Here is a 21,037-nt window from a genome sequence, read left to right as displayed (position 1 = left end):
GCGGGATCAGAGATTGTTCATGTTTCTCAAAAGTCCCTTTGTGCAGATTCTCTTTCTGCTAATGATAAAATATTTATGTTGATGTAAAATATTACACGTCAGACCTAATGTCATTTCTCTGCCTCTCTTAAAATGAAGAAAGAAACATGATTTTTTTTCTTAATATATATATATATATATATATATATATATATATATATATATATATATATATATATATATATATATATATATATATATGTATACACTCCTATATCTTATCTAGTTATCCAATCAGTCAATCATGTGGCAGTAGAGCAATGCAAAAGCCATGCAGATACAGGCCAAGAGCTTCAGTTAATGTTCACATCAAACATAGAAGAAACAGAAACAGAATGAAGAAATAGTGTAATCTCTGTGACTTTGATCATGGCATGGATGTTGGTACCAGATGGGCTGGTTTGAGTATTTCAGAAACTGCTGATCTCCTGGGATTTTAACACACAACAGTTTCTAGAGTTTACACAGAAGGGTGCAAAAAAACCTAAAAAAAAAAAAAAAGCATTGGATGAGCTACAACAGCAGAAGACCACATCGGGTTCCATTCTGTCAGCCAAGTACAGGAATCTGAGGCTATCATGGACACATGCTCACCCAGACTGAACAGCTGAAGACTGGAAAGAGACCAGGTGATTTTTTTTCATAGTCCAGTTTCGATGAGTCTGTGCCCATGACAGCCTTAGTTTATGAAATACACAAATCAGCCATTCTGGTACCAACATCCAACATCAAACTCACAGAGATCACACTTTTTTCTTCATTCTTATATTTCATGTGGACATTAACTGAAACTCTTGACCTGTATCTTCGTGATTTTTTTTTGCATTGTGCTGCTGCCACATAATCGGCTGATTAGATAACTGAATGGATGTGAGGCGTACAGGTGTTCCTAATACAGTGGACAGTGAGTGTGTATACATATTGACCTAGCCCTAGGTCTATAAATTGTTATGTCAACTTGCTATTGTCACAGTGATTATCAAACTGACTGTTTGGGACTGTTTTGGAAAAGTGTTTGCAAAAGTTTGTAGTCTTTAAAATATCTTGTAGCATTAATGATTATTTTGGTTTTCAGTTTGATTTGACTTTATAATGCTTGATTGAATTCTCAATCTTTTGTATTTACATTATTATTATTATTATTATTATTATTATTACCTACAACACTGCAGTGTATCACCAGAAGGGGGTGCAAAATCCCTGAAACACTGGTCCTATAAAGTTCTGTATCCTATTCAACGGAGATGCAAATATTCAAATGACAGTGTCATGAAGTATCCGTTGAATTGTGTTCAAAAGAAAGATAAATATTTTTTGTGTGTAAACACAAAATGGTTCTATTCTTTACTTACCCACACTGCGGTCCAGCCACAGTGTCGATCCACTCACTCACTCCACCTTGTCTGCTCTGAGAAGATTGTTTGTATGAAACAAACGTTTGTTTGCTTCCTTCCAGACTGAAAATAGCTTTTTCTTAACATGTGGACTGAGATAAAGAAAACACAACGTTCCTGCGGACCGCAGCACGCCCGTGCAGTACAATCCACAGCTCTTAGAAGTGTTTTTACACGGAGGGGTCGCAGGGTGACATTTGTTTAAAGAATTTTCCCATGGTGAAGCCACAGAGCACAAAAGGCTTCATGGTGGCCTTTCAAAACCACAGAGCAGGCAGGCGGACAGAGGCTGCCCTACAACCTCTTTTGAAAATGTAATTTATGACACCTCATAAAGCTTATTCATGCTCATAATCTCTGTATGTAAACCAGAATAAACCAGAGCGGTGTCCCCTAGTCTGTAAAGTCAGGGCTGCACATGTCAAAGCCTGACTCTGATGTGGCTCATGGTCACACAATAACCCAGTGGGAATAAAAGAAAAGCTTTGAATTTCATGTTTGACACATCAGGTTTTCTCAAGGTATTCCCTATTCTCACACAACCGCTCCTCTGCATTCCTGTGGGAGGATTGAGAGAGCTTGACCACTTGAATATAAGTTCCATAAGTCAGGGTGTAGAGTGGGTACTAAACCGTAAGCTGAGAGTAGTTAGTTTATACCTAGCTATTGCATGCTCGAAAAATAGCTAGAAGTAGCCAGATGATGTCATAAATTAATTTGCATATTGATTGAACCATCATGATCATTTGCATATTAAAGCGTGTAACATGAAGAAGGAAGATTTTCTGAAGACACTCAGAATATAATATTAATATAATAGAGTTTTAGCAGAATAAAAAATGGATTATAACATATTTATTATTGAAGAAGTTGTCTTTGGTCAAGGCATCACAAACTAAATATTTCTGAATTTACAAAATACCATGATAGAAGAATGCAGAGAAAAAGAAGCAGTGGTAGTGAACAGTTGGGAAATAGACACAAAAATGATAAATCTATCTATATATATCTATCTGGTGAAGTTTTCTGTAAGGAAAGGATTATTGAACATTTATGGAAGGAGTCTCCAGTGTTAGGGCTTTGTGAAGGCCAGTGAGCTTTCCTCCATGGGAAAGTCTTCAGTACAGAGGGCTTTGCTCTTTCCATTTTCTCTCTAACACGTCAAGCAGTGTTTTTGTTATATTATTTTCACGAGAGTACAAAAGAGAGGCTGGTGAGGGAACAACAGTTTATAGCTTCTGGAATGTTAGTGATAACAGGAACTAACTTGTATCGTGTATGTTCCAGAACAATAAAATGTAACTATAAACGGTTAAAAAGCATGATGTGTCATTCCTTAATAAATTTAAAAGAGTAATTGCTGTGTTATAAGAGGACTTTGGTGTGGTAAATGTAACTGCTTTATGTCAGCACACATCACACCGGCCGGGTATTGATTAATCCAGATTATTTTCCTATAACATTCTGGCCATTTAAGACAAGTGACTGCTGTTTTCTGTGATAGTTGCTCTCCTGCGTATAGACAAACAGCCTGTGTGGTGTTCTGATGTGCCAGTGCATGGAGAAGAGCTGTGTTTTCCCAGATGCGCACACACACACACACACACACACACACACACCACAGACATATTTAAAGCCACCGAGAAACACTGATTAAAGAGGAAGACAATAGGAAGTGATTGCTACGGAATGGTGGCCTTGATTTCCAGCACCCTGCCCCTTATGGGTTTAAGAATGTGCCGTGAAACTTTTTGAATTAGCCCAGAATCTCTGGAATTTGTTTTGTGGCACCAGCACAAACCGGCTCTCATTGATCATAAGATTCGAGAGGCTCAGAGGCTCACTCGACTGTCTTTGTTGTGTGCATCTGTGTATGCGTGTGTGCATGTGTGCGTGCATGCGTGCGTCTACAAAATCCACAGCAAAGAGTTTAGAAGATTGAACAATGATTACGGGGGAGGGTTACATGATATGATCCCATCTCTTTGGGTTTAATAGGACAGACGCCCCTCTTTGGCCTGAAGACGCCGCTGTCCTCTGTGGTCGTGGGCACGAAGGGGAAATCTCCTCTCACTGTAATTACCACTTAATGCAATTGTGCCTTTTGGGTCTTTCTTTTTCTTTACAATTCATGCCTTTCTGAGGAAAATAAGAAAACTTTTTAATTATCACATACATTCTGTATATAGAAGGAAAGAACAATAATTAATTGCACAAGTCTGGATGAGCTGTGATCATGCTTTGCTGTCTAGAATTGATGGAGTAGTTGCTGGAGTAGTACAGAAAAGTCAGACGAATATGAGTGACTGAATAATTGCATGATTCACATGTGAAATTTACACGTGCTTTTTAAATTCACATGGCCATTTTTTTCACATTTATCGATTCATTTATTTTCATACATTTCATACATTTTTCACATGTACTGCTTGTGTTCTTATTTTTCACAAGTGATTTGTCTTTTTTAATGCATATATAATTTTTACATGTGATTAATCTATTTACACATATATTTCTTTACTCATGATTCATTTATTTTCACATGTAGTGCATGTGTTTATTATTTTTCATATTATTTTTTACATGATTAATTTAGTTTGTAATGCTTGTTTGTATTTTTCGTAACATGCGATCACGTTCACATTTTCACATATGACATCATATTCACATATTCAGGGCATAACATGTTGAAGTGCACTTGCAAGGATTTTTCACAGTTGATCACATATTACTCACGTAATCACTTGTGGCAAACTTGATCACGTGAAATGTATATGATTTTTCTGTAAGAGTAGTCTGCTTTTATCAGATGGTCATCCACATCTCACTGTCACTGTCAGTTACACAGGATCATTTCCAGCATCCAGCAGAGACAGTAAATAACCTGTGTATGTCCTCTGATGTATACAAGACGTGCTCCAGTGCTAAAAGGATGAGATTGTGTTTAGGACTGCGTGCATGCGTTGTTGTGTTTTTTTGTATGTGGTTTGGACAGGGCTGTGTCCGTGCCAAATAGTGTGAGCTTTTAGTGGCTGAGTGAGTGAGCGTGTGACTGTGGTACACTGCTGTTTGGCTTCCTGCTGCTGCTACCTACGCTCCGGCTGCCGGTGCTCTATGCTTGGCTGTAATGACAGGGCTGACTGGATGTAATTAAGTTCAAACTTAGCACCGTGGCAGCTGGAGCTGGAGGCCTGCAACCCTCACTATAATACACTCTGACCACAGAGTGACAGCTCTGAAAGACTCGCCAAAACAGTGAAACAAGCCTGAGATTGCCTCTCACCTCTCTGTCTGAGTTTACACCACGCAGCCATGCCCAGTATCTACCTCCACGAGCTTTATCTCATATCACCGGGCCTCTTTGTTTTTCTATTGCAAGTCACAATCACATACCAAGATGACAACAAATTTTGCCTTGTATCAAATAACAGATCAAGCAGCAGAACCTTCCGTCATCAGATCCTCAGCTCGTCACTTCCACTCCTCCTGCACACCCTGCATAATCCTGTTCTGGGAGCTTGAAGATTAACCTCTCTTTAAAATGCTCTGACACCTTTTTTTATAAAGCATTGAAGCTTATTTCTACCGCCCCCAGAAGGAAGTGTTAGAACAATCTGTCTTAGATAATATGTCACTGATATGTTTTGAACTTGGAAGAGCTCACATGCCATGGTTATTGAAGTAGTTCAAGAATAAAATTATGCCAAACTCAAATGTACTGAGCAATGTATGTACGGCATGATCAGCCTGAGCTGTGGAATTCTCAATTCAGAGTGTCAAAGGGTGCTGATTAATTTTCTATAACTTCAGCTCTGCCACTGCAATGGACTGGTGTCCCAGTGACTAAAGCTGAGTGATAGTAACGCCGGCTGTAATTCAAGTCACAGGTTTATATTAATTCATTAGTTCTAATATGTTTTTGTTTCTGTAGTAACAATTCACAGACACCAATTCACAGAGACTTGTATGGTGGATGACCTGAAAAATCTAATAATAAACAGATTTAAAAAAAAAAATATATATATATATATAGGAACGAATTAATTAAAAAACCTTTTAATCATTGTCAAATAGCTGTGGTATAAGAGGAATAAAAACACTTTGAGATGTGCTGTTATAGGAAAACAGTCAAATTCAGTATGGTAATAGTAACTCTGCTTCACGTCGGGCCACATCACACCATCCCATCATTGATTATTTTCCTAAAGCAGCATATCCCGTCATGGATTATTCCTTACTATGTACTATACAAGTATTGTACATAAATATTATTATTCATTTGCTATTTTTGGCTATTTAGCTGCATTAGCTGTTCTAAGAATCCAATTATTAAGCCTGCAGCTGAATTGGAAATGTAACTTACAATATATGTTATATCCCATTACAGCCTGGAGTAAATATGTGCATATGTATATGTATATATAAGATCTGTCATTTCACATATCGAGTTGCTGAAAGACCAAGAAACCAAGAAATGCCTGAAAACATTTGGAACTTCAAGCAACCATCACCATCTATAACTCAAAAAGATAACCCAGATAACATCTCTTGCAAACAAAATATAGCCTAGTAATTGTAAATATTGTGTAACATTTAGAGTCGTCATGCCAAAAGTGTGCCATTACATTGGCCAGAGGGACAAAATGAGACAAAATGCATTATTCATTTTTGCTCTTTGCTCTTGAATTTTATGCTCTTCTTCTCCAAATCATAAAAGATGAAGTCGTGTGTGATGTGGTCAGGAGCTTCAGTCAGAATTAACTGATTACCGTAGAACTGCCAATCCTGTGAGTCATGGCACAGACATTCTTTCGGGTCTTAAAAATAGAAACCGGTTCTCTCTTCTTCGGATTTGTTTTTCTCATTGGATGTCTGTGGGGCATCCTCTCTTGGTTTATGAGACTTGAATCATAACCAGATCCCTTTTTCCACTTTCTCCCTTTCCTTCCCTTCTGTTGTTGGAGCTTGTTTAATCTTGAGACGAAAATTGGCTTAGTGTGGGAACGACACAAGTCTTTAAGGATGGGTTTTGTTGTTTTAGTTTGCATGTTTCTTTTTTCAAAGCCATGCGAAAAGCACTATCTTTGCCAAAACCTCATAAACTGAGATAAAAAAAAAAAGAGAGAGGGAGGGAGACCACAGCACCGCGACAAAGATAGGGCCTGTCTGCTACGAAAGAGCTTTACAAATGACAATCTTCCAGAGGAAAAAAGACAGAGAGAGGACGACAGCGTTTCGGGGGAGAAGGCAAAAAGGGAAAGAAATGTGCATGGAATTGGGGGACAAAGGGGAGGAAACATTCCCCTGGCCACATTAAAGACATAAAAAAGAAAACAAACAGAAAACATGTCTGACATGAAGACACTGGTTTCTGTGGCGACAGACAATGAGTGCTTGTGGCTTGGTGAGGCCTGAGCAGCCTGTCTGTGTCGCGGCACCAGCGAGAGTTACCGCAGTCAGGCCTTCGATCAGGGCTCTGTACTGTGGGAACGGTGCTTGAAAGAGACCTCGCCTGGGGCCACAAAAGGCCCTTTCTGCTTCTTCTCATTGGCTTTTCCCTCCTTATTTATCATTCGGGAGTCTGGATGAGGCGAGCGTGGCTCGGTGGGTAAACAGCAGAGCTGACTTTCTCTCTCTGAGCCAGACTTCTCTCACACTCTCACACGCTGTGAGCGCCGTCCAAGATGCTCACTGTCTCTCTGATCAATAATGCCAAACATTTGATGTCGTGAAAGGAAATCTTTTGATACATAACAGATACCACTGTCACTCATAATATAAGGAACATGTGATGAGAAGGAAAATAAGCAGGACACACATCATGCACACTGGGAACGCTCGCCCATAAATAAACACACGCACACGCACATGCACACACGCACAAGCTCAAATCCTGAAGAGTGGCAAGACGTGACAGAGGAGCACTTTAGAGGACTAACACTAACAGCGGCAGAACAGAAGAGATAAGATCCTGTGGAATTCCAGTGCAGTCTCTCCTCATCATGCGCTCACACGTTTTGTGTCAAATGAAATACAGACTTGTATAAAGATGTACTGTACTTTTTTGTGTCTTGTGTTTTGTGCAAGACTTCATTTCAACAGTACTATATACGATATATTACTGTAAAAACCACTGCTGCAGTTTTTGCAGTTTTACTGTTGTTTTAACTCTTTCATTTAACCCATTTGTTACATATTAAATAAATTTGAAAGAGTCAAAAAAAAAAAAATCCAAGCAAAAAAACAAAATCTGATTTTAAAAGTGTTTATTAAAGTAATCACGTAATTTCATCTTATTCTATGAGATGGTTTTAATAACTTGATTTTTAGTTACTTTCTTATTTATTTATTTTTGATTAATAATTGTAATTAAAAAAGTAATAACAGTTAAGAATAAAAAGTGAAATCTATTAGAACATGTGCATACAGAGGTCCAAAAATAAGTTTGACTTATAACTGGAATGCTGGTTTAAAAAATAAAAGAAGTCAACACCAAAAACCCAACAGAGACAATGCTGCTCACAAAGCTTCCTTTGTGCCTTTGAAAATATATGATATATGAAACTGTAAGACACATATGAGGTATCATACTGGTTTGACCTGGTGTAGAAATTAGAGAAATTCTTTACAGCGTATAAAATAGATGTATGCACAGTTATTTCCACATTAAGTAAAGAACCGAGGCAGTGGCATGTCCAGGGTTGTAGATATGGTGTGGCAAAGAACAAAATTTCATTTGCAGAATGTAAAATAAATGACGTCATTTATTACAGCATTGGCTTTATATTTACTCTATAGTTCCTAATACTGAAGGGATATACAATGTCTATAATTCTACTACAAGGACATAAATTAACATGCGGTCTGCTTGTTGGATGGGGTGTTACAGTTATGGAATTCCCAAAATGATAAAAGTTTGATTTAAAAGTGATCTAAAGAGTCAATATAAATAAATACAAAAATAAAATTATTATTATTTCCTAAAATCTCAAAAGATCAAACAATTTTATTACTCCTCCATTTCATTCATAGCCTCTGTGTATTATTCATCTTATCTCTTTTCTTATTTTATTGATTCCAGCACACGTTTAGTCTTTTATCTATTTTGCATTTTTTTCATGCAACATTTCTTAATCTAAATCCAATAGGCATTAGATTGATCAAGTGGGTTTCAGTCTGATACTGAACAGCACTGTTGAATTATCAGTGCCGATTTCTGGTCAGAACATGTTGATTAAATTTCAATAACAGCAGCTCTCACACAGGGATTTCTGTTGTGAACGCTCCACAGAAACAGATTTAAAAACTTGTTATTTTTATAATGGTGAAGTTTTGTTTAAAAGTGTATTTAGGATTTATGGAAGGAGTCTCCAGTGTCAGTACTTTGTGACAGTCAGAAGTAAAGCTGTAACTTTAAGTTAAGTGATAACAAACATTAACTTGCTTTTAGTCAGGCAACATCATACCACTCCATTATTGATTTTTTTTCTATAAGAGAATGCCCTGTCATGTTGTATAATTCTATATATAATATAAAACTAACTCAGGTTCTGGTGGCAGGTGTTTGAATCAAAAATCAGATTCAACTAAATTACCAGTCAGGGTAATATTTGCTCTTGGAGAGGAATAGAAATGTATTAGATGTGTGTGTGCGTGTGTGTGTGTGTGTGTGTGTGTGTGTGTGTGTGTTGGGGGTGGGGGGTGTTTTAGGACATAATGTGATTTGCTTTTGTGCATGTGTGTATGCTTTATTGTGTGTGAGAAAGTCATGAAAATATGAGCTTGTTAATGTCAACTGCAGAAGTTCCCTTGTTGTGGTTAAAAAACAAGGGCACACCGAAAGCACTGAAGTGGCCAAGAAAATGCACCAGAAATTCCCCCCCACTCAGTGCCAGCACTCTGTTTGTTCTCTTGTCCTCTATTTTCCTTTGACAACTGATATTTATAAATTATTATTGGCTTTAATCTGTTCTGTCCTTTTGCTTTTGCATTTCCCAGGCTGCTTTTCCCTACTCATCAGAGGAGGAAGTATGCCATAGCACACCTCAAAAAGATGAAGGTCAGAAGGAAAAGGAGGAGGAACGAGAGTCAAAGGCAAAAGAGGCCAAGGAAACATTGTGAAGGAAAAATACTCAGAATGAAAAGAAGAAAATCACTCTTTTGAAGTGGAGTGGTGATAAAAATAACAGCAGAGACATTGTGAAGGCCTGACTTCATAGATCTCTCTGCTGCTTTCTTCTTGTTTTCAGACAGAGGGCTAGAAATAAGATCCAGACTTGAGCAAAATAAGGATTGGTAATGAAAGGAGATGGAGTCTGGGGGATGAAGGAAAAAGGGGGATCTCTTTACATTCATCTTGACTCATATACCACACCATAAGCCTCTGGCGACGGTCAAACTCTGTGTTTCCGCTTTATTGCTAATGACATCCACCATCTCCTTCTGACAGCACTAAAGAGGCTGCTGGAGTCTCAGGGAGCATCAGCTTTTACACAGCTAATGACCGTGGAGGAGAGTAGAGTCGTCCCACACACTCCTAATGGCACGCACTTGCAAGTACCCTCATACAAAGACGCCTGTACAGATGCATGAGAGTAGTAATGTACAGAATGTTGCTTTTAATTCAGTGTATGTGCTCATTCTGTATAACTCATTCATTCATCGTTATCCTGGTCAGGGTGGATCCGTGGATCCGGGGCTGAGCCTGGGAGCACTGGGTGTGAGGACCGAATACATTCTGGAAGGCATTGTAGGGAACCGTGTGCACATACATTCACACCTAGGGGCAACTTAGCATCACCAATCCACCTACCAGTATGTTTTTGGGAGGAAACCCACATGGACATGGAAAGAACATGCACATAAACTCCACACAGAAAGCAACCTGAGCTCAGGATCCAATCAGTGACCTTGGTGATCTCTGTTAAAAAAAAACAAAAAAACAAACAAACAAAAAAAAGCAGTATTGCAATTTCTATCATAAGTTGTTTTTTTTTTAATTACTGTTCAGGCAAAATTCCTTTGCCTTACACTGCTAGCTTTCTGTTATTTCACAATTATTGTGAGCCTATATATAAATAATATCAATTGCTAATTATATGAATTGTATTGACATCTCATATGAAATTTGCCAGAGGTTTTAATCCCCACTACTGACAAGAGATGAGGAGCCAAAGCCCATATGGCAGCAAGTGTGAATGAAATGTGGTGTGAGCACAAGAGCAGTCTTTGTTTACTGTCACTCTAATGCTGTAAGTGAATGAAGAATGATTTAATTCCATCAATACCATCCTATTGACATAGTGAATGTGCTCGATGTATACCAAAGACTTTCAAATACATACCCAGATACCAAATGAGGGATGATCCAAGTTATCTTTAACTCATCTGAATCTGGCTCCACAACAAAACCATGAGTCAGCCTTGTGGATACCATACATTACATCTGATATGGACTAGAACTTATATTTTGCACCACCTTTAGACCCAAATTTAAATGCTTATATATAGTTTGTTGCATTTGGGCCACCTTGCATTGGACCCATCTTTCCCATGTCGGAAAACTTACAGCTTTATTTCTTTATTACAGCTGTTATTTAAAAATAACAGCTTTATTTCTGACTATAGTGCAGACACACATTTTATAAATCTATTTATGTGGAACATCTACAAGACCCCCCATTGTTACTATAGAAACAATAATGTATTGGAATGAGTTTATTAATATAATCCTGTGAATCCTTTGAATTACAGTTGACACTATTGTCAGAGCTGCTGTTATAGAAAATTAACCAATACCTTCTGGCAAGTCAGTATCAAGAATTCAACAGTGCTGTGGTATAAAAATCAAGACTTTCATACTACAACTTCGCTATTACCTAACTTTTTTTTTTTTGCACCCAGATCTCCAGCTTGTGAAATCACTGAGCAGGCAGAATGCCATTTATGATCAATTAAGGAGTTGTTCATAGAGATTTGTTTTATTTAGTCAGCAAATCAGACACTAGGTATAATGGCATAGTAAAATTATAGTGCATACAACACAGCACTAAGAATCAACTGAATGCCAAGGAGGACAGCGGCTGCTTTTCAATCTATACTTTACGCAACCATACCAACAAAGTATTGGGCAACATGATCAAAATGTTTCTGCACTAATGGAACCTCATAGGACGCTGAAATTCCAAGTAAACTGTTGGCAGGGCATGGGAGGACACTGTTTTCACACACTCACTGTGTGTGTGTGTGAGAGAGAGAAACTCCAGTTAGAAGTCACTGTTCCCACAACTGTATTATTATCCTTTGAGAGAGAAGCAGTGCAACTAATTAAAAAGACTGTGTGTGAGAGAGAGACGGCCTGAGAGTGAGAAACAGAAGATGAGGCGGAAGACAGAGGAGGCTAATTAAAAGGAGGAAAAATGACAGAGACAGGGAAACAGAGAGGGGGGAGGGCTGAACAGGGCTGGGAAGGAGGGTGAGAGCGTGAGGAGGGTAAAAGAGAAGAAGAGCCAAACTGGCAATTCTGCCAAATTGCCTGACTTTGCCTCTGGAGAGAGAGAGAGAGAGAGAGAGAGAGAGAGAGAGACTGGTGCCTCTGTACAAAAGGGATCAAGGGAATGTGACTTGGCAAGTGCCAGAGCATAGGGGTCTATTGAAGAAGAAGACAAACGAGGACCAAGCTGAAATAGCAAGAGAACACTAATAAAGAGTCCCCAAACATAGACGTTTTATTGTGGTGAGAGGGAAAAGGACAGAGGGGAAAGAAAGACAGAGAGAGAGAGAGAGAGAGAGAGAGAGAGAGAGGCGTGCTGCTACCCCGGGCTGTCTGATTTACTTTCAGTTATTTGTGGAGGGTAGAAGATCTGCTAAAGATTTTCCTCCAAAGGATCAAGTGCTGTTCTGGTTCTTCATCCCTACACCAATTCACCTGGTCCGAAGAGAAGAGCTGCTAAGCCATGAAAAGACCTCACGATTACAGCTCTCCAGATTCAGATGCAGATGAGCTGATCGACGTTGGGCAGGAGGACAGTTACTGGTGAGGACTAAACTTACACATATAAAGTACACACCTGGAGCTTCACCTTTCCTCCTCAGTCCTGCAGAGGGCACTGCCCAGTAGAGGGGACTGAGCAGGCACACTTATCTCAGGTGGAATATGCATGCATGCAAGACATAGTTCGAATTTTTTTTCTCTCCTAAATATAGTTGTCATAGACTGGACTGGACTGGATTTACTGTGGTGGTTCCTGAAAACTGGAGTTATATATTAGAGAAACTCCAGTAAGAACTAACTGGGAATTTAGAAATCTGAGTTTAAATGGTACCTGGTGTTTTTTTTTTTTTGGCCAGCAATTGGAACTGTCAAGCTATATCAGAACAAGGAATTAGCAACAGTTCATCATTGTAGAGTAAGTTTAAATTTAGTCTTTAATCTACCAAAGACAGTTTCTTCATATTGAACACCTTAAAGAGCGAGCCAAGTTTGGGTTTACTTTATAACCAATTAAATAAATGACACATCTTGCATTGAGTTTTTGTAAAATGCTTCTGCTTGCTCACCGTAGCAGATCACAAAAGCGTGTTGTATCATGCTATAATAATAATAATAATAATAATAATAATAATAATAATAATAATAACAATAATAGGATTCTGACTTTTTAAACATATTACTGTTAATAACTTGTTTGAAGTTTTATCTTATATTTTAGCCTACCAGTACAATATTATTTTTATTTAAATGCAGTCTTTATTTCCGAAGTGGATGATATGGCGCTCATGTGTATTTGCCTCAGACACAAAACCGTGCGTGGCTAAAGCCTGACTTCACTTAGATAATTGTTATTCCCCATCGTGGCATCGATTAGGCCTAACTGGGAATGTTTAGTGAATCCGGTTCTCTCCAGAAAGACACTGTATTGAGTACTCTTCCAGTCTGATCAGCCTGTGTACAGCCAGCATTGTATAACACTGTGCATTAATCTCTTGGAAAAAATTGCTGTTGATTATATTATGTAATTTAATTTGCTTTCTAAACTGTCATTGTACAATCATGTAATCACATTGCATGGTGACATTGTTCTGAATTTGAAAGCAAATGTTGCTGACTCTCCTGGATTACTACAGGAATTGCTGGGGATCTCCAGATTAAATATCACATTATTTTTAATGTAATAAAAGATTATGCTAACAAAACATGTAGAGATTTATACAGCATTGTTAAATACACAAAGAGGGCTTAGAACTAGAAGACTGTAACTATCATATTGAGTGAAAAGCAGTTACATGGTTTCATACCGCAGTGCTGTTGAATTCTCAGTTCTGATTGGTCAGAAGGTGTTGATTAATTTCCTATAACAGCAGCGCTGACAGTACAGCCAGTTTCAAGACGAATCCCAGGTTTATATTAACGCGCATGTTTGAATAGTTTCTTTAGTAACAACTATTTCAAAGGGACTTGTACGCTGGCCACTCGCATATTTCAATAAGTCTCTCAATAAAAGCCTTTTTTAAAAGTATTATTTTATTTATTTTTTCTAAAGGTTTATTTAACATTTACGGAAGGAGGCTCCTCTATGTAACAGTCAGAGGTAAAGCTGTTCCTTTAGGTTTTCTGCCACACTGCATTTTTTTTCTTATTGACTTTCAGGGAGAAAGAAAAGAGAGGCCATTGAAGAAATAACTGATTTTAGAAGTTATCATGAACATGATAATAGGAACTAACTAGTTTCACGGACCATCCGTATTCTGTATTGTGTAATCGTTGGTAAATTACTGTGGTAAAAGAGGAATAAAACACTCTGGAATGTGCCGTTATTGGAAATTAATTTACAAACAGGCAATTGAATGAACATTCACACAGATTAAACAAACAAATAAACAAGAATCCAGATTCAGTTTCTAAATGACACCCTGACGGTCAAAGGTCAGTGTTAACTCTGAGTGCACTTTGGAGACTATAGATAGTTATGAAGGTCAAGATCACAGGTCAAATAGTCAAAAAGAGTAAACAGTGTGAAAGAAGATCTTAAGAAACTTAAGTTGGTTAAATTTTCTTATAAATATACATTTATGGGCCCTAATTCCAGCAACATTTGAACATTAACAGACTTCCATTCTCCCCTGATCCTTAACTGGCTTCATTCTTTCACTGTCATGTCATCTTTTGATTTTTTTTTTTTTATATCTGTCACAGCTTTTCAGACAAATCAGAAGCAGATTTAAGAATTGTTCTCAATTTTTCCTTTGAAATGCACCATAAAGAAGTTTCATAAGTACATGTTTTAAGGCTTTAAAGCGACATGTGCAAATTATGTACAGTCATGGAAACGTTTAGTGCTCTGTAAGAAATGTGTGTCTGAAGTCATAAATATCTGCCTTGGCATCACATTATGTTTTAGTTTAGAGATCAAACGTCATAACATAATGAGCGTGTCTCTGATCAATTATGGTCTTTAGATGAGCGTAAATATGTTTATGTCATCAGGAATACACAAGCAAACAAATAGTGTAATGATTCTGGAAGAGGGTTAGCAGGCCGAAGCAAACCAGATCCACACTGAGAGATCCTTCAGAGGATTGAAGAAGACAAAGTGCATGCAAATCCCACCATTCTCTCGTGCCCTACAGATATGTAATCATCATGGCTTCAAAAAAAAATTATGTTTTTTTTTTAGATGCAAGAAGCGTAGCATATCAGCCAGGCGCTCCCGTGTCTCGCTGTTCTTTGAATTAAATTAGATTGAGTTTGATGATGTGCAACTATGTTTCTGCATTGTATTAAGCACAATAATGACAACAATATGCAATGACATCAAAGCCTTTAATCTGTCTTTCTTTTGCTCTCTCTGTCTCTCTCTTGCTTTCTTTTCTCTGTGTATTGCTGTCTCAGCTCTGTCACTGGGTCCATGTCTCCCGGCAGTACTTCACAGATCCTAGCCCGCAAGAAGAGAAGAGGGGTGAGTTTATTAGTCTTCCTCTCCTTTTCTCATTTATTCCTTTTCTCATTTATCAGACATCAATGATGATATATCTAGGACATGCAGAATGTTGCATTATTTTTTTAATTTTTCTATCCAAACACTGTCTGTAGATAATTGAGAAGCGGCGCAGAGACAGGATCAACCATAGTCTGTCAGAGCTGAGGAGACTCGTGCCCAGTGCCTTTGAGAAACAGGTATGAGAGTCATTAATGCAACACACTCATGAGTTTGATAAGTAGTACTCTAAAACGTTAATAATGCTGGATATATCAAGAGTTTGTATTTTTTACAGCCTAAGTGATTGCTAAGTGAATTGCTATTGCAACAAAACCATTAGCAAACCTTCCCCCTTAGCCAAACTGACCCCACCATATCTGTTAAAACTATCTATGTCTTATTAGCTGACTTTTTAAGAACAGAGGCAGAGTTCATTTCTGGGTCAGAAAAGCAAAAAAATGGCTCCTGAGTGCCACAACAGAAAAACATTCACCCTATTGTTAGGAAATCGCAGGTTTGAATCCCAGTGGTGCCACAACCGTCTGTGGCCGGGAGCCAAAGGAGCAAAACTGGCTGTGCTGTCTGGGTGGGTGGGGCAGCATACGCTCTCTCCCCTGTCAATCATGGTGACACAGCATCTCATCTATTTGTATGTGGAAGAGGGTAGCTCTTTCATCTGAGTGTGTTACACTGCGCTGTGATGCAGCATGAGCAGCAGCTGGAAAAGATGGTTTCAGAGGAAGCACGTTAGCCTTCACCTTTCCCATTGAGTAGCTGTTGTACTATAGAGAAGAGCTGACTGATGTAAGGGAATTGGCAAGTCACCAAACTGGGGGGAAAATTGTATATACATATAGTATAAGCTTATCTGCTGAATACTATGTCATAGTTGTTATGTTTACATTCACAGAAATTTATTATATTGTTATTCTTTTGCACTGCCTGTTATATCTGACACTTTCATACTAGAATGTACTGGTCGTGCTGCACTGTCTCTTGCTGTGCCTATTGTCCTGTTTTAGTAGTTATTGTACTGTCTTGTGCTGTTTGCACACGTTTGCATGTGCATTTGATGTAGTAATGTGTAGTCTCTTGTAGTTCTGTGTTGTTTTATGCAGCACCATGGTCCTGGAGGAGCGTTGTTTCATTTCACTGTGTACTGTACTAGCTGTATATGGTTGAAATGACAATAAAGCCACTTGACTTGACTCGACTTGAAAATTGGGGGTGGGGGGGTTATGTAATCATTTGATAATTATATGTGTATGATTAATTATAGATAAACATGTTTAAACATTATAGCATGCACCTTTAATTTTTAAGTCAATGCATGAAAGTAAAAAGCATGGAAATAGATTTAATTCACTTTTCCTTGTTAGGGTTCGTCTAAACTTGAGAAGGCTGAAATTCTTCAAATGACAGTGGATCATCTCAAACTGTTGCATGCCATGGGTTCAAAAGGTGAGTGGATTAAGCATATTTTTCTGTATTTTCTTAATTTTTTGCTAAAAAAATAGTCGTGTTATCATACCTGTGTACTGAAATGTGATGATTTTACCTTGAAGGTTATTTTGATGCTCGTGCACTGGCAGTAGACTACAGAACGTTGGGATTTCGTGAGTGTGTTGGCGAGGTGGTGAGGTACCTCAGCTCTCTGGAGGGTGCAGATTCTCCAGATCCTATTGGTGCCCGCTTGGTGTCCCACCTGAGTCAATGTGCCAGTGAGCTTGACCCTCTGCATCAGAGCCCAGCCACCCTGGCCTTTCCTCCTTGGCCTTGGGGCTCCTTCCCTCATCTCAGTGCCTCCTCTAGCCCAGCCTCCTCTTCCCCCTTTCCTCCTACCAACCGCCGAGACATGGCCCCTCATGCTGCTGCGACTCTCCTGGCGTACCCCTCGCCAACCCTGTGTGTAGCACCGCTGGGAAACCAGGGGGCACTACTGAGCCCTGCATTATCTCCAGTGCATAGGATGTCCTCTGTTTCATCACACCCTCATAGACTGGCACAGCCTTCCCCAGATAGGTCAACTGTTCCCTCACCTCTGCATTCTGTCCCACCCCGTTCTCATAACTCCTCCTCTCCTTCCTCTAATTCCTCTTCATCTTCCGCCTCCTCTTCATCAGCTGGTCATCATCAGGTTTCCTTCAGACCCTTCGTTGCTCTGAGGTCTCCAGCCCCACTGATCAGGGTCAGCAAGTCAGCGCACACTTGGGGAACAGAGATCGGGGCCTTCTGATTCATCTAATTTAGTGGACTTTTCACAAATATGCAACTCATACCTTGTTAGGACAAGAGAGCTATGATATCACGAGTAATATCCATTTTGGTTATAGCCATTACAAAATGTTAAGAATGTATCCTCTTAACACTCCCTGTGTTGTTACCTAAAAATTAAAGAACCCAAATAGTAGCAATCGAACAATGCAAATAGTGATACAGCCACATTAAAAAGCAATTATAGTTATTATTTAAATGAAAAGACAAGTTTTAACTCCATTATTTAGTATCATATTCTGGATTTCTGGATGACTGGTGAGAAGGGACTGGTGAAAAAATGTGCTTTTCTCAATATAAACACAAAACAATATAAACACAAATCCCATCATCTCTACTGATGTATTTCTCTGTTCGTTTGCTTATTTGTTTCCTCAGTCATTTAAATATCTTTACTCAGATTCTCATCTATGTTATCCATTTAACATGAAATTGCTTGAGGAGATTTCATAAAGACATAAGTGCCTTTTCAAATCAGTGTGTTACATTATTTTTTCTCTGGGTAAGCATGTCAACCAATTCCCAACCATTAGGTGGCAGCAAAGTAATAGTTCATGTAAATGAACTACATGACATCAGTCAGCTTGTAGTCAGCAAATGCTGGAGAAGGAGTTGAGTTACTGCGTATGTCAGCATTAGTTCAATGTGTTTCTGGCATTAAGCATTACTCCGAGCTTGATGTGGCTTTGGGTTGGATTACTTGCACACCAGAAACCATCCTTCGGGGTGCAATATAATCAATGTGCCACTTTATGCTTTCCCAAGCCCTCTCAGAGAGGATGATGGGAATGGTAGAGGGAGGAAGTGAAACGTGGTGGCGGTTGGCTGACACCACGAGTCATCTGGTCAGTGCTGCATCGCATATCACATCCTCTGCTTATTGCTCAAGAGTCTCTACACTGTAATTTGGATGAGTCTTTGCTGTCTCTCAAAATTATACATCAAACTTTATGCATGCACAAAGACAAAGTATAAAAGTGCCAAGTACTTGAGCCCAAGCTACTAATGACACATTACTAACTTTATCAATAATGATTACAGAAAGCTTTCTATAAACGTAGTCATACACAGTCAGAAAAAAAAGATACGCTTTGCTGTGACCAGGATAAAGAGGTTATTGGAGATCAGTGAATTAATGCTGAAATCTGGCAACCCTTCCCATGCAGTTCTGCCACTCTCTGACCTCCCCATTAAAGTAAAAACCTTGCACTCTCACAAAATACTTTTTGTTTTCATCCTACTGGATTTCAATGCACACACATATTCTGGAGCTTTCTTCAGATCTGTATTTGTATTCAACACTGTATTCATATTGTAGAATGCATTACCTGTTCAATGTGAATCATTTTTGTGTTAGTTTACATCCCTAGTCCAGAGATGCAGATATTGGAACACACAGAATGCATCATAATGGCCTAGTGGATCTAGGCTCAAGTTGGGAGTCAGAGATGATCCAAGTGTGACAGACAGCCTAGGAAGGCTGTACACTATATTGTTGGTGGACAGGAATGATGATGCATGATGCCCAGAGCAAAAGGCCAAAAAGAGAACTAGTAGTCTCTCTCAAAGTACCAGCAATATCTGGGAGCAAGTTGGAGGGTTAAAAGGTTCTAGACTGGTCATAGTAGTCAACCTCAAAGTGGCGATGGCCCATGTGTCCAGGAGAGAATTGTTGGCAAGACACAACCATCAAAGAGGAGACAGATCTCAAAACAGTCTGTACCTCAGTGCTGGAACTAGGTGGACAACATCGTGCAGTATAGTAAATCAGTTTAAATTAAATATTAAATCAGTTTAAGGTTCATCAGATCCATATGCAAATTAAGTTCAAAAGCCACAACCCCACCATTAGTACAGCACTGCTACAATATTATATGACTATATTAATTTTACATTTGTTACTAAACATATGTGAAGGAAATAGAAAAAACATATTAATTCGTGTGCAGCACTGCAGCAACCTCATGGTCATCTTCTGGTTATCATGCACAAGGATCCAATCAGTTCAAGTAAACATTACTTTTCTTGTTTTGTGAGCACTTATTAATTGTATTGAAATAATTGTAACTTTACCCCAGTAAGTGTAGTAAAATGTGTATCTATGGGTTTTTATCAACAAACAGTACTCCTTACATGACCAAATTTAGTACAGAACTTACCGAACAGTAATTGTAATCATTAACTTTGCGTAAAATTCAGACTTATTTTTGCTGAATCACTTTTTTTCAGTGAAGTGGCATTGTGTTACTCCCCTATTAAGATGCTTTATATAAACACCACTGAATGCACATAAAACCCATCAATGCATCATTTAACTCTAGTTGTGAAGTGGTTTGTGCAGCCATTCTTGCTGAGCTGTGCTGTAACAGAAGGATCAGAGACAGAGTAAGGATCCATGTGCATGAGGTTTACTGTGCCAAAAAAGTCAAAACGGCCGGAGAAACTTTACCAGAAAAATGACCAGTAACAATGAATATATCAAAGACAGAATCCAAAAAAGAGAGTCATGTGTCAGGGCAGGGTTAAAATAATAATAATAATAGTAATAATAATAATAATAATAATAATAATAATAAAAACACAAACAACAACAGCAACAGAGCACAGAGAATCGATCCAAGACTATACGGCTCAGAACTCACTAGATTTGGCAGACAAACTGTAAGACGTCGTGAGGAACTTCACGTCCACACGCTTTTTATAGCATTTCACCTGGAAGTACAACAGAGGAATTGAATCGGACTTCAGGGGAGGGTGCCCTCTGACGGTCTGGAGGAGAAGAATCTGAGTTAAATGTCACACATGCATCTCGAAAAACCTATTAAATTATAAACAGCTGTTCATTATTTGAACTAACATCTTGCTTATTTTGTACATATGCATCATAAACATGTGTAATATATTAGCCATGACGATTTTATAAGCTGATGAAAAAAAATCTAGGAAAAGCATGTCATTTTTCCTCCCGCATTTTTGAGGTCAGCTTCTTGTTTGATGCTGAGCATGCCCAATTATATGATGTCACATGAATTATATCCTGTTATTTCTATCAATTAGTTCGACTGAAAGGACTAACATACATTTTGACATTCACTTTTCAGGCCAAACAATTAATGCTGCTAAGTTTAACTGTCCCAGTTTACTTGATGTTCCACTACGCTGGAACTCACCCTATTCATTCATTTATTTATTTATTTATTTCAATTAATTTTCGATACTACACAGGGTCGCAGGGGAGCCTGGAGCCTACCAGGTAACACCCTGGATGGGGTGCCAACCCATCACAGGGCACAATCACACACACTCACACACCCATTCACATGCTACGGACAATTTGGAAATGCCAATCAG

General features: G+C 38.6%; 1 protein-coding gene across 1 annotated transcript; it reads left to right on the top strand.

Annotated features, from left to right (window-relative positions):
• Positions 1 to 11,970: 11,970 nt before the first annotated feature.
• Positions 11,971 to 19,900, top strand: heyl (hes related family bHLH transcription factor with YRPW motif like). Its single transcript, XM_026930032.3, has 5 exons — positions 11,971 to 12,468; positions 15,325 to 15,391; positions 15,526 to 15,609; positions 16,792 to 16,873; positions 16,978 to 19,900. The coding sequence occupies exons 1-5, from the start codon at positions 12,389 to 12,391 to the stop codon at positions 17,646 to 17,648; spliced, it is 984 nt and encodes a 327-aa protein (XP_026785833.1). The 5' UTR covers positions 11,971 to 12,388; the 3' UTR covers positions 17,649 to 19,900.
• Positions 19,901 to 21,037: the final 1,137 nt, after the last annotated feature.

Source organism: Pangasianodon hypophthalmus, chromosome 23, assembly GCF_027358585.1.
Source record: "Pangasianodon hypophthalmus isolate fPanHyp1 chromosome 23, fPanHyp1.pri, whole genome shotgun sequence".
Taxonomy (NCBI): Eukaryota; Metazoa; Chordata; class Actinopteri; order Siluriformes; family Pangasiidae; genus Pangasianodon; species Pangasianodon hypophthalmus.
The sequence above is the reverse complement of the archived record's forward strand: the minus strand, read 5'-3'. Positions and strand labels throughout refer to the sequence as shown.